At 32.2% G+C, this 14943-nt stretch overlaps 1 protein-coding gene across 1 annotated transcript; it reads left to right on the top strand.

The window, feature by feature from the left end:
- The first annotated feature begins 872 nt into the window (after positions 1-872).
- Positions 873-14720, top strand: LOC110027957 (uncharacterized protein At4g28440-like). Its single transcript, XM_020729623.1, has 2 exons — positions 873-1243; positions 14217-14720. The coding sequence occupies exons 1-2, from the start codon at positions 994-996 to the stop codon at positions 14405-14407; spliced, it is 441 nt and encodes a 146-aa protein (XP_020585282.1). The 5' UTR covers positions 873-993; the 3' UTR covers positions 14408-14720.
- The last annotated feature ends 223 nt before the right edge of the window (positions 14721-14943 follow it).

Raw genomic sequence — 14943 nt, forward strand, 5'->3', positions numbered from 1 at the left:
TTAATTAAGTTTTCTTAATTAAATATTTTCTTTAATTAAACAATTTCTTTCTCTTAAGATTCATTGCATATCTTCACGCAGCTCCAGCATGAGAAAGATCCTTTTCAAATTTCACGTCCGCAGATCCAACGGTCCATCAAAGGAAACAACTGCTCCTCCCCGACACCTTAGGAAAGAAAATTCCTTTCCGCCTATAATTAAGTAAAAATCCAGGGAAATATTCCCCTAGTAGAAGTGAAAGATTCCCTTCTGATCTCCGTGATCCCATGAACCGTCCGCCCGGCAGCTGCCCGATCACTCCCTTGTACCACCTGTAGTTTCCCGCGAATAAGAAACCCGTAACACCTCCGAACTGCCAAACAACTTCGATTCCTTGATTCCGTCCCGCGAACCGCCTTCGGCTTTGCCTTCGCAAACCCTTATGTTAGCGGCAACCTCTCGCAAATAATCCTTCACGAACTCCTCGCTCCCTGCACCAACAATCTGCCGTGAACCGCCAAAGTCCTTCGCCGAATTATCGAAGCCCCGAAATTCACCAAACTCCTCTGCCCTAGCTGCCAAATCTTCTTCTTCTCTGTTGCGCCGACGAAATTTCTCCTCCCAACCCTAAAACCTCGCTCTGATACCACTTGTTGAGAAATTATAGCGAAGAAAAACAACAATCAACACAAATCCAGAAGAACACAAAGAGATTTAACGAGGTTCGGCAAAGATACCTACGTCATCTGGAACAGAGCGGCGAGTTCCTTTCAATATTCAAAAAAAAATTATAAAAATTAAGAATACCTTCTGAAATTACTAACATCATTATTTATATTCCGAAAAGTAAATCCTAAATACAATATCTAATTACAACATTAATCCACAACTTAATTTCCGATTTCGACGGTGAGCCATACCAACAATTTGATTCTAGGAGAAACAGCTCGGATAGGTTAGGATACGGTTTTCTTCTCTGCTTGAATTGATCGGCAATCTTTGGTGACTGAAGTAATGTCGACGGCGGCGCAGCAGGGAAGAGGTGCGGCGGTGAAGCCGGCAATGCGTAAGCCTGTGTTTGTGAAGGTGGATCAGTTGAAGCCGGGAACGAGCGGCCACACTCTCGTGGTGAAGGTAGTCAATTCAATCACGGTGTTGCAGAAGGGACGAGTAGCTTCGGCGCAATCTCGGCAGACGAGAATTTCCGAATGCCTTGTGGGTGACGAGACGGGGGCAATCATATTCACGGCTCGCAATGAGCAGGGTTCGCTTCATCTATTACCATTTCTCTCGTTCTCTCTTTGTTTCTCTTAATCTCATTTCTTTTTGGCTTGCATATGGCAATCGAACTTGATTTCTGGACCCTGCATATGTGCTATACCCCCATGCATAAGAACTTGATAAATGGATTTGCTTTGCTGTGTTTGGTTTTTTAATTCCATTGTTTTAATGATTTATTGGTGTGGCACATGGAGGTGGCCCATCTTCTAAATAAATTTGGAATTTGGGATCATTCTGCTTGACGCATTCCCTAGTTCTATGTATTGGAAGTGAGATTTCTAGATTCTGGACATAATTTAGAATAAATCCTACCCTGCTCATACCACTTCCAATTAAGCTCTGCTACTAAAATTTGATCTCCTGACCCTTAAATGAGATTGAGTCCACTTCATCACTTAGTAATCTTGATTCTCCATAACAACAATTAATTTAACACTGAGGTGAACGGATAAATCACCTACAAATGATGCTTGGATCATTAGAGAGGACTTGAAAAAGCTTGAACCAGACTTATCAGATGAGTGTGCTGCTTTAAACTCTCCCGAGAAGAGTTCTTTTGGATCCATGGGAAATGATGTGGCACATGGAGGTGACACAACTATTAGATCCAAATCAATGGTCAAATAAAGCTTGAGAGGATTTTGATGGCTTCAAAAATGTCTATTTCCATGCGTTATGAAGTGATTAGCTTCCCTTAATGCGTGTGTTAATTTTTTGTGTAAATGTAAAGTGTATGTGTTTTTATGTTGAAGTCAAACATTTGCTTATGTGAAGTCAAGGTTTGCTTGGTGGCATTGACCAAGGGTTAATGCATGAAGTGGAAGCAAAGGGGGTTAGCCATAGTTGGTAGTCTGGGTGGTTACATTTAGGGGTCGACCACCCCCTCTCTCTTTCTCTGGAATTAGTTCCTTGTAGTGAAACGGTGTGATGAAAGAGTGCTTAGTATGTGTGGTTAAACTACTCTCTTCTCTGAGGTGAAGTTAATCTTGGTTCTGTGTAACACTTAGATGAAAAATTCTTTTATGGTTTCAGGTTTGTGGCCAACCACCCAAGGAATTTGGTAATCTCCATGGAAACCTACTTTGGCGAGTAGGAAATTTAATTTCTCTGCACTTATTTCATTTAAATTTTGTATCATGTGTGTTGTGGTGCTGTTTAATTTTATGTTTCAAGAACAAAAAACCCTAAATCTTGTATTTTATCCTTTTGTTTTGTTGTCTTAAATGATAATCCCAAAATCTGTATTTTTTCTAAAAAATTTATGCCAGTCCAGCCATTTACCCTAATTCACTCATCAAAACTTCTCAAAAAATTTTGAATATGGTATTATTAGTTTTGGCTTATTCACTATCAAAAATATAAAAAAAGATTTCTGTAATGTTATGTTAAAATTATTGGAGAAAACTTAGCCCAAAGAAAGTCCTAGTTTCTTGTGTTATGTTTCCTATTTCTTTTTTTCTAATTTTCTTGTCTCTAAATTCATATCTCCAATAGTTTGAATCCAACTAAATTTTTCAGACCTATACCAGAGTGTTTCTAGGATCACTTCCACTCTAAATCGCTAAATTCCCGTACCTCCACAAAAATTTTGAGCCCATTTCCCAGACTAGGTCTTCTTTTGACAAAATCGACCTATCTCCAGTATACCTGTGTTTCTTTATATCCAATCAATCCCAAAACTTACCAAAATTTCCAAATCATTAGTTAACGCCATACCACACAATTGAAGTACTTGTTTGCATGATTTGGATTCAGCAGAGAAAATTCTTAGTGTTTGATTGAGTCTTTTAGATTCTGGACAGAATGTAGAATAAACCCTATCCGACTCATAACACTCTCAATTAAGCTCTGCTGCCAAAATTTGATCTTCTGAAGCTTGAAGGAGATTGAGTCCACTTGATCACTTCTTAGTGACCTTGATCATTCACAACGACAATCAACTCACCACTTTGCCCTCATCATTTATTATACTGGATAAGGATGCTAATTAAAAGCTGAAGAGATTGGGATGACGTCAATGCAAGAATGGAAGCCAACATAGGTGTTTTTATGGGCTATGGTTACCCTAATGATATATTTGCTCGTAAATTTTCAAGGTTTTTGTGAAGCTGTAGCAATAAAATTGAAGGCCAGCCAGAAAAGTCCAAAATGATAGCAATAGAAGATTAAACAAAGTGGCTGTACCTTGCTTCGAAAAGTGTGGCTAGGGAATGCTGTCATCTTTGTAGTTTCATTGACCAACTTTTGAGGAATGCATGTTTGATTTATCTGATTGATTGTGAATATTTTTGTTTATGAATATACTACATTTCAATTGAAATACGTATGAATACCCTGTATGCCTTTGTAATGTAAGAAATGAAACTGGTGAAATTGGTTTAGTAGTGTGAAAGCTACAGTAAAGGCAAGCATTGGGGTACTTCATCTTGTTGACTGATAGAAAACTATATATTGTGTTATGCGTGAACTATTGTCAAATATTATACTCCATAGCATTTCATTGTTGCTATGTAGTTTTATGTTGAATGAAGGGAAATGTTATAAAAGTGGATGCTAGTGCTTTTAATTTCTATTTTGAGAGAAGAAAATTTACAAAATAATTGCTTGTTCCCCTCCAAAAGTTGACGTTTGGCATGTCAAATCTAAATGTGCATCTCACCATATCAACATTCATAAAACTCACACATATAAATTTATTGACAGTAATTGGTGTTAAGTTTTGGTAGAAGCAGCTTTGGTCCATATCCTTTTTTTTCTTCATTCTTAAATAACCAACATTAGGTAGTTTGTGTTTCTTGGTGTCTATTGTAAGGTGGTGGCATATAAAAACTTAAAACTTAGGTCTTATGTTTGAAGATTCAAATTCATGCATTGGATTCTTTAATGTTTACCCACTTTGGTGCTATTGTTCAGTAGTGTTGGTGTGCTTGCCGAGAAATCAAATGATGATAATAGTAATTAGTTTTTTCAATTATTCATAGTTTGAATGCCTAGAATAATTTAGTAGTTATCTAAATATAATTCATTACTAAAAAAGGCATAACCTTGTTCATGAAGAACCTACAAATAAACGACCAGAGAAATTGATGTAACCTTACCTTACAATATAGAGAGGTTATTTCATGTCTCAAAATCACGACCTTAAGGCAAAATTGGAGGTTAGTTGATCACTACTCTTAACTCATCAATGATATATGAGTTGTATGGGTAAGAGACATTATTAAGGTTGTGCTTGTCGATATTATTTATTATTGGCCAATTAATGGTGGTTTGCTCATAAAAGTTTTGACAAACTTATCAGTTGAGGTTTTAGGAGAGTATGTTTTAGTAGGTAGAGAAAGATTTGGAGGATTTGAAGAATCAATGTAATATCTCAACAATTGATGTCATTTTAGGTGTTTAACTAAAGGAGTGTTTGATGGAAGAAGATCATAATTGTTAGACTTGTCACGCCAATTGTGGTTTGTTTTGTACACCCTCATATGGTAGTTTGTTGAGTGATGTGTTTCTTTTTCATTTTATTGAGCACAATTATTTTTTGACAACTTCCAACTATATTCTTTTTATCTAACACCGTTCTTTTGTGATTGTTAGCATGTTTAATATTTATTCTTTCCTATTGGTTTTATTATCATGCAACCATGTTTACAATTACCTATGTTAAATTATTTGCACTTATGCATTCTGTGATGTTTATTTATTTGTTTCTTATCTTTCACTTTTCTTCTTAAATTTCTCATTTTTTTTTCTCACCAAATAGCTTGGAGTAAATTTTTGTTTTTCAACGTATTTATTAAACATCATTAGTATAAATAATTTTATATGTTTAAATTTTGTATTGTTGACATTCTTTCATTAGAAAAATTTTCGTTAAGCATGCACTTTTTTATTCTAAAATCTATCCCCTTCAATGATATATATATATTTGTTTTGTAGATTATGGTATTTGAACCTATCATTTTTGTTATCTATTGATCATCTAGCAACTCTAAGATTTAATCATTTTGATATTTAGATTCATTTGAAATGCTTGTCATACATTTAATTGTTATTCTATCTGTCTCTTATCTTATTATAAATGTTAATTTATTTAAACATTTCACTTAGATGGAGTATGATCTAAAAAAATTTTGTGCATTTCACTTATTTCAGAAGGGGCATGATTGTCTCACAGCATTGATTATTCATTATATATTTTAGATTTATTAGAAGTGTAGCTCTTGCACTCAATCTTCGATTTATTAATCTTCAATCCCGTACTTTATAAGAATTTCTTAAACTTTCTAAAATGATTCACTTAAGCTGGTATGATGTGTCATATTTATCATTTATAAATGACATACATTGATTTATCTTATTTGGGATATCTTCTGCAAACATTTTTATGGTAAATATTGGAATATTATATTTAATGTTTGTTATTGATAATGCTAGTTTAATAGTGAATTATTTCATTATTACGAAGGTACTTGTAATCAAATTTACTATAGTGTAATAAATATTTTTAGATACTTCAATGAACCTTTTACAACGTCAATATTCCTTGTCCTTTTAAAGATTAGTTCATTGATATGTTCAAATTTTTAATTAATTGTTTTAGCACACAAATGACAATATATTTGGATCTTCATATCTTAATTCAATTTGATTCTCTATTAATAATGTGATGTATATAAGCCTAAGTACTATAATCTTCTCTCAAAACGTCGTTATGTCTCATAACTTCAGTTTTTATAATTATCATTTAAAAGCTTTACCAAATTACTTCTTAGCCCTTCATTTGTCTACTTAATGTTTACGATTTCATTAAAATGATTTAATATATGGACCGTTTTAATGTCCCATATAAATATCCAAAATTATGTAAACTTATTTTTATCATAAAATATCATCATCAAAATACTTAATATCCGTTCATTTAACATTTTCTTAATTTTATAATTTTTTAGTAACAAATTAGCCTAGTAAACTACTCTAATGTATCATATGAATTTCCAAATCCAATTGGACACTCAAAGTTCACCTTTATCCATCATTTACAAAACTAAAATACTGCATGTATCTACTTTATTGTCATAAGCATGTTTATGTTGTCCTAAATTTCTTTTCTTACACTCTCATTTGATATTTTTTGAAAATAACAATTTTCTCTTTCTTCGTTAGATTCATCATTAATTATGGTAATATTATCTTCATACTTCATAGATTAAATTTAGTCAGTCTTTACATCTTCTCATAACTCGGTTATTCTTATATCTCATTTTATTTTTAATCATTTCTATCATAAATTATTTATAGATATAGTCTCTGTTTTTCTAAATATTTTATCTTCTTAATCTTTCATAATTGATGCATCTTAATAGTATTGTGCATCTCATCTCTTCTCCATCTTGTTTGATTTTACTTTAAAAATCCATTCACTTGTTGGTGTGATGCTTACTCTTAGGTGTCAATTAGCATGTTATTTACTAACTTTATTATGTTTTATATCACGCTTTTTGTTTGTGACTTTGGTTTTCCTTAGCTTAATTATCAGTGTTTACAGTGTGAGTTATAATTTCGGATTAATTTCTATTTTGTTATTATTCAAAGTTCAGAATTAACATAAATACGCTTGGGATTAACATTGAATTCATAATCTTTGATGCTAATGATAGTGATGTTATTTATAGCTTTGTTTTTGTCATAGTTTGTGTCATGTTTTTTATTTTAGTTTATCCTTGATTATCATTTAGTTTAAGATTAGTGGTTGAACTGTCTTCTATCACAGAAGAGTACTTTGACTTTTAATTTTTAGTTTAAGGTTAACTTTTACATTTTGAATAAGCATCATTTTTTCTATTATTATAAATGGTGCTTAACATATGGTCATGGATGAATACTTGGAGTTCTAGTTCTGTGAAATTTTGTGCATTTGTGACTGCTTTAGAATCATGTTTTCTATGTTTTGAGGATTCAACATCTTGATGCTTTGACTAATCATTTCATTTTAGAGATTCATTGAATTGTTCCCTTTGTCCATCTTGTGCTTTGTTTTTTATAGAATTTTCTAGTCTATCATTTTGTTGCATCCACCTTAAATGCATAACTTAATTTTATCAAATATTTTTCCATGATTTCTAATTTTGTTACTTGTATCCTCCTTTGCTATTCTTTTTTTATTAGATTTATTTTTCCACTTTTTAGCGCATCTTTTGTCCTTCATTTCAAAGGATTAAATTAAATTTTTACATTTTTTAGTGTTTGATCATCAAATGTTGATACTTTCAACACCTTTCTAATATAATCGATAATTTATTTTTTCTCAGCATTCAACTTAATGTTCTTATTTTGGTTGTGACTTTGAGTGAATTTTATACGATGAATTTGTAATTGAGTAACAATATCTGACAATGTATAGATAAAATAGCTTAGTTCATGATTCGATGATTGTGAGCATAATATTTACCATTTTATTTGATATGGCCTAGTGTAGTTGCCTTATAGAACCAATTTTGGGGCTTTTACATACATAGCAACCTAAACTTTCATATACCTGTCTCACACTTAAATATTCATAATTATAAAAATCATATGAAAAGTAGCACTCAGTATCACCTTTTAATAGTCAAATTCATCTTTTCATCCATATGTAAAATGCTATGTGTGTGAGATAGGTATATCCATAAGAATTGGGTGCTATGTATGTAATTTTCCTATCACCTTTTTATTTAAATTTAATGCCACAATGACTTGGCTTGATGAACTTGACTTCATGACTGTTGTATATTTATTCTAAACAAGATAGTTTAAAATTTTACTGTTTGCAATGAAAAAGAAGCAATCATAACTGTTCATGTTAGATGGTATGCTTAGTTGAAGTATTATTGTTACTTTTTATTTGTCAAGTGAATGGCTAGACTTTCTGTTATCAGCGAAATGTACTATAGATTGCAATGTGGAAGCATATGTAGTTACAAATGCAATGCAAGTATGAAATTCACTTCACTAATGATTTTTTGAATCTCTTTGCCTAGAAGATTATGAATCTTACTTGAATTGCAAATTATAAGGTTATGTGAGTTGTTACTTTAATCTAACAAGAATTTAAACCAAATATAGATGTAAGAAGTCATATTAAGAAGCTTGAGAAACCAAAGTGGCAATATATTTTGATTTTAAGTTGTTCGGATGCAGTGAGGATAACTTAAAGGGAAGTTTCATGAAAAGTTTGCTGCATTAATTCTGCTTTTGTAGAATGGAAATTTTAAAATCGTTAGTTAAGTTAGAAGGTCGTTGTGAAGTGGTTATAATACTGTTGGACTATCATCATCATGTAGTATATGTTCATGTAGATATTCAAGAGGAGCCATAAAAATTTAAGAGGTGTCATGTAATTCTTATCCAAAAGACTAGTTAACTGCATATGATGATGACTATCTAATTTCACTTTGAACTTTCTTACAACGAACTTTGTATCAACTTCCAACAAAAAACTCGCCTAACTTATGAACTTAAAATTACAAAATTTAAAATTCAAATCTAAATTAAAAAAATTACGATTAATTTTGAATTTAAACTCATTATTCTACTTTAGATCTTGTTCACTTAAATTTTATTTATGTTATATATATATATATGTATATATATATAGTAATTCTTTTGAACCTACATCTAAACCATACTTAAGAAGCTTAAATACTTATAACATTAAAAATCTTAGTATTAACAACAATCTTTTGGGCTATAATTCTATCTCCAATTCTATCCTATCATTTTTTCCAATATTATCTTTCAAACTCTTATCTATAATTTCATCTACACCATTTCTAGTGCCTATCCTACTTGAATACGAAATTTTAAAACCTAAACTATCATTCTCCTTTGCATTTTTTCCAACCTATTTAGTTTCTGGAATGCATATTTATTTATTTTTCTATGAACCATAATACCTACTAATTCTTTTAATTTATCTATGAGAGTACATATATTCCAAGCTTCTATCCAAATATTAATTTTATGGACTAATTTTTTTGCTCGCATCTGTCCAAAATGTAGGAACCCTTATTTAACACTACACTTGGACGCTGGTATAACGACCATTGTAAACTTTTCACTATATTTAAATAATAGAATCCTTTGCTTCCATATAACGACCATTGTAAACTTTTCACTATATTTAAATAATAGAATCCTTTGCTTCCATGAGATGCTCTAGCATTTATGCAATGATTTAAATGATTCATATCATGATTTTTTCGACAAAAAATTTACGCTAGCTGTCGACTACCCAACACAACCCTCCACTTTTCTCATTCGGGGCTTGGGACTCGACAATGGTAGTATTCTTTAATAGCTGCATAAGAAATTATAAAATCTAAAACCAAGAACTCAGAGTGTCAATGATTATTATAATTAAATGGAGATTGCTATGATTTAGGCCAATTTAGAAGAGGATTGAGAAGCTACGATGCCATGATTTTGTTGTGTTAAATAAGGAGTTTCAAGACATAGTTGTAATACATTATTATGTGGAACTAGAAGAAATAGTGCATATAACCATCAAAGTAAGACAATTTTAAGAGGGGGTAGTAGTAACACTGGACAAGTTGTTGGAGATACCTCTTGGAGACCAAACATAGTCAAAAGGGAGGAGAAACCAGCTATAAAAACTCCTTTTAATCCAATAGTAAAATTTATCATTCACTAACAAGGAAGAAATAATCATATTCTTGGAATCGTAATATTAAATGTTTTAAATGGCTAGGCAGGGGACATATCAGTAGCCAATATCCAAACAAAAGAGTTAGGATTATACGTAGTAATGGGGATATTGAAACTAGGAATGAATTGGATATTGATTTCATGCCCAGGAAGCTAACTAGGAAGAATATGCTATCCAAAGGGAGTTTTTAGTGCCTAGAAGGGCATTGAGGAAGTTAATGAGGTGCAATAAGAAAATATATTTTATACTAGATGCCAAGTTTAAAATATTGTATGATTATTGATGCGAGTAGTTGTACAAATGTAGTTAGCACTACCATGGTAGAACAATTATGATTTCCTACGCTCAAACTCCTACAGCCCTATAAACTACATTGGTTGAATGATAGTGGAGGGGTTAAAGTGAACAAACGAGTGCTAGTTTCTTTCCTATGAAAATATTTTTTTGTGATGTAAGTACCTATGCGAGCTGAGCATTTGATCCATCACCCTAGTTCCTCTGACCCCCAAAAGAAGTATGCGAAGAGCTTGTTAAATTACTAAATAAAATAACAAAAAGAAAGAAAAAAGTCCAAATAAGAATGAACAAAAGAATGGGGTTGAAACTTTTGATGCGACTACAGAACCAGAACAACCATTCAATGAAACGAAACAAAAAAAAAAAAATCATTTCTATGTGAAGTCCTCAAAAATAGAGCATACTTTTTGTATGACAACCTATTGTTTTTTTTATTTAAAGAGGCATTATTAAGTGTTATCAAAACTGAAATTTTTTTTGCCTAATTCAGTGGTTTCTATTTTACATTAATATTAGATATCTTTTCTGAAGATACCATGTTAAATTAACTCTAATTTTCAAGATAAACTTTAAATTGATTTCTTACAAGGTGCAACTAGTCCTTACCGACTTGCTTATAGAAACAACCAGAAAAGACCAAAGAACTACAAAGGTATGTTAGAAAGCTAGTGAATAAATTGTACATTAGAGAATTCATGAGTCCTTGTGCAGTTCCAGTGTTATTAGTACCCTAAGAAGGATGGAACATGTTGTTGAGCTATAAATAATATCATTGCAAAATATTATCATCCCATTCCTCACCTAGGCAATTTGTTTGATGAGTTACATGGATTTAGTGTTTTTTCTCAAATATGTAAAAATTGGCTATATCATTAAATTAAAATGAAAGAAGGCAACAAATGAAAAACTGACTTTAAAACATGGATTTTATAAATGTTTAGTTATGCCTTTTAGCTTGACTAATGCATCACGCGCTTTCATGAGACTTATGAACCATAATTTATGCATATTTAAAGGCAAATTTGTTGTAATCTATTTTGATGGTATACTCATCTACAATAAGAGCACGAACAAACATCCACTTCACTTGAAATCTGTTTTAGGTAGACTTAGAAAAGAATAGTTATATGCCAAACTGACCAAATGTACCTCTGCACGACTAAGTTGGTATTTTTGAATTTGTCATCACTGTCGAAGGAATACAAGTTGATGAAGAGAAGGCACAAGCTATTCGAGACTGGTGCAGAACTACCAATATAAGTAATGCTCGCAGCTTCCTTAATCTTGCTAGCTTTTATTGACGATTTATAAAGAGCTTTATTAGCCTTGCAGTCCACTAATTGAATTCGTTAAAAAACAGGTTCGATTTAAATTGGGAGAAGATTAGAATGCGGAGAAGATTAAGATAAGGCCTTTCAATCAATCAAAAAAAAAAAAAGTATTGCTTTTTATATTGACTTTACTTGTTTTCATAAAAATTTTTGAGATTGAATGTGATGATACTAGAATTGGGATTGGCCCTATTCTTATGCATGAAGAGTTGGCAACCACATATTTTAATAAAAAATTAAATGCCATACGCTAAATTATCCTACTTATGATAAAGAGTTATATACCTTAGTTCGAGCATTAGGAACTTTGCAGCTTTATCTATGGCCAAATGAGTTTGCAGACCATGAATTCTTGATATGTCTAAATGTTCAAAAAAAGTTATATTTGCGATATGCTTGATTGATGGAATTTGTAGAAACATTCTCTTATGTCATTAATTATAAAAAGGATAGGAGAGTGTGCTTGTTGACACACTATCACGTAGGTATACATTGCTTGGTGTTGAATATATTAAAAAGTTATATTAAGATGACCATGGTTTTAGCGTTGAATATGAAGTTAGTGAAAATTAGGCATTGGTAATATTTTAGGCAAGAAGGATCTCTATCTCGAAAAAATAAATTGTGTGCGTTAGTGTTTCTTGAGAGGTTTGCATGTTTAGGAAAGTCATGGTGGGGGTTTAATGGGACACTTTTAGATTGGCAAGACCTTTGCAATTTTACAAGAACAATTTTATTGGCCAAATATGAAGAGAGTTGTTGAGAGGCTCTACAATAAATGTGCCACTTGTATGCTTGTGCAACCGTGGTTTATAAGCCCCTTAGCCAATTATTGGGAAACTTTGGACTAATATTTCACTGAATTTTATGTTAGGTTTACTTTGGTAAAAATGAGGAAGAGATTTAATATTCATGGTAGTTGATAAATTTTTTAAAATGGCATATTTTGTTCCATGTCATAAATCAGATGACGCTTTCAATATTGCTAGTTTATTCATTAAGGAGATTGTAAGAGTTCATAGTATTGTTTAGAATAATTGTTTGATCAGGATGCCTTATCTTTTCAATCAACAAAATACATAACATTAGAATGCTTGCAAACATTCTGTAGCCTATGAGATGGAGAAAAAAGGGGACATCTATTGCATGGGAAAGGGAGTCAATGTGTGTTTCAAAGAGGCTAAGTTTCCAAATCATGTAGGTAATTTTTAGGGAAAGGTTATTAAATGCAAAATATTTTTCATGGTGAATTAATGAGTTTTGAATTTTAATAAAGAAAGGGAGGTGGCAACCTCATTATGGTGGAGCAGGAGCTAGAGCCCAAGTTCAAAGAATTAAAGATGAGGTGATTTTGGCCATAGTGGGCTAGGCTAATGGAATCTCATACAAGACCACTGCAATTCAATTTGATTAGTGCAATCATGACTCACAGTATCAGTTGACCCAACATAAGATTAAAATGGAAGAATATTCATTTTAAATCAACATAAAAGTAAATAAAGTAATGCTCTATTTATACTATAATCTAAAACTATTCAAAGTGCATCTCACTTCATTATCCCTTGCACAACCTGTTTTGATTAGAAATTTTTGATCAAACGGTGAAAATGGTGCACTTGGAGCCATTAGTTACATACTTTCAGGAGTTTCTTTCATGAAAGCACAATAACGTTTTGAATGAATTACCGTCATAGAAAATAAAATACTAGAGGTACAATTGCCTTGTATAGTTTTTTTTAGCTGTTTTTTATGCTCATTTTGCCAATTTTTATTTTGTCTTGAATAAGTGTTACATAATGAGTTCATTAGGGGTAGCATTCTCACTGTTTGCTTTGTAGAAACAATTATAGTTCTTGTTGGCTATTTGCTTTTGTGCTGCTACTTAAAATTTTTGCAGTGAAAAGCATTTTTTTACCACTAGTTTTGCTGAAGTGGTGGTTGTAAGGAAGTTACTATCCGATTTATTCAAAAAATTGAAAAAAATATTACCCCCAACTTTCAAAAAAAAAGAAAAAAGAAGGAAATTTTTTTTCTCATTAGAACTCTATAATTACATTTACAAACACTTTTAGCCGCCCCAAACAGACCTATATTATAATAAGGCAGTTCACTGTTATCAGTCTTGACTGTGATAAAATTTGATTAGTCCATACTAGGTAGATGCTCGAGTCTGTGGTAATTAATTCATTATTTACTTTTATTGTGATATTGCTATAAAAGTTGCATGTTAAAAAAGGTCCAGGGAACAACCCCAGCTGATAGCAAGTATTTAGCTCATGGGTATTGTGGTTCTCATTTGTGCAAATTATTTCTCAGTCAATTTTCTGCTACTTATTTTATGCCAAGGATGGATGGGAAAACAAAACTCTGAAATACTTGCATGCTATTAGAATTATGACATGAAAATATCTTCTTCTTTCAGTGTTATTGCTGGTATTATTTCCTTTTTGCATATTCATAATATAATTTTTGCTATTTTTGAGGCATACAACTGCAATTTATTTTGATGCTGCTACATCTTTTTCATTACTACGACGACTATTGTTGTTGGACAGCTAGTATCAAAAAAGCATTGGAAGAATCTTATTACGGCAAGACTAAAAACTATTATTTGTTTTAAGCAGTAGACATCATGAAACCTGGTGCCACTGTGATCATTCGCAATGCTAAGATTGATATGTTCAAGGGTTCAATGCGTTTGGTCGTAGACAAGTGGGGACGTGTTGAGGTAGCTGAGCCAGCTAGCTTTGCAGTAAAGGAAGAGAACAACTTGTCACTTGTTGAGTATGAGCTCGTCAATGTTGCTGAAGAGTGACAGCATCGTTCTTATAAATAAATATTTTGGACGGAGAAAGGTTAGTGAGCTCTTTCTTGCTTGTTTAGCCTTGCGTTCCTTGCCATGAGGTTCTTACTTAAGATGGCAGTATGTGAGAAGCGGCACCACATGCAAGTATAAGCAGTAATCATGTAGCAGCTTGTGATGCGTTTTGTTTCTTTTCTAACTTGTTTGTTGTGATCTACAAGTGTTGGCATTAGCACGTTTTATGAGGGTGTAAATCAACTATGAAACACTGGTATAAGGTATAGTAATTATATTTAACATGCATGTTTTGAGACTTTGATTTCAATGATGGTTTCGCTGATTCGAGACATTCTGGATTTATGCTATTTTTTATTGCTCGCGCTCTCTTGAATTGTATGCTTTGTTGAACTGGTTTAATGAGGGATTTGAGTTGCGGCATCTTGAGCTACTATATAGCATGGGATCTAAGTTGTCCTTTTGTTGGATTCAAATTTGTTGAGTCGGTAAAATTAGAACCTTTCTAACATGTATTGGCTAAACTTGCCCAA

Source organism: Phalaenopsis equestris, unplaced genomic scaffold (genome assembly GCF_001263595.1).
Source record: "Phalaenopsis equestris unplaced genomic scaffold, ASM126359v1 Scaffold000469, whole genome shotgun sequence".
Classification (NCBI taxonomy): domain Eukaryota; kingdom Viridiplantae; phylum Streptophyta; class Magnoliopsida; order Asparagales; family Orchidaceae; genus Phalaenopsis; species Phalaenopsis equestris.

Excerpts from the sequence above, each read along its gene's own strand:
- LOC110027957 (XM_020729623.1), top strand. The coding sequence starts at position 994 with ATGTCGACGGCGGCGCAGCAGGGAAGAGGTGCGGCGGTGAAGCCGGCA. Across the intron at positions 1,244-14,216 it reads CACGGCTCGCAATGAGCAGG|TAGACATCATGAAACCTGGT; the intron begins GTTCGCTTCATC and ends TGTTTTAAGCAG.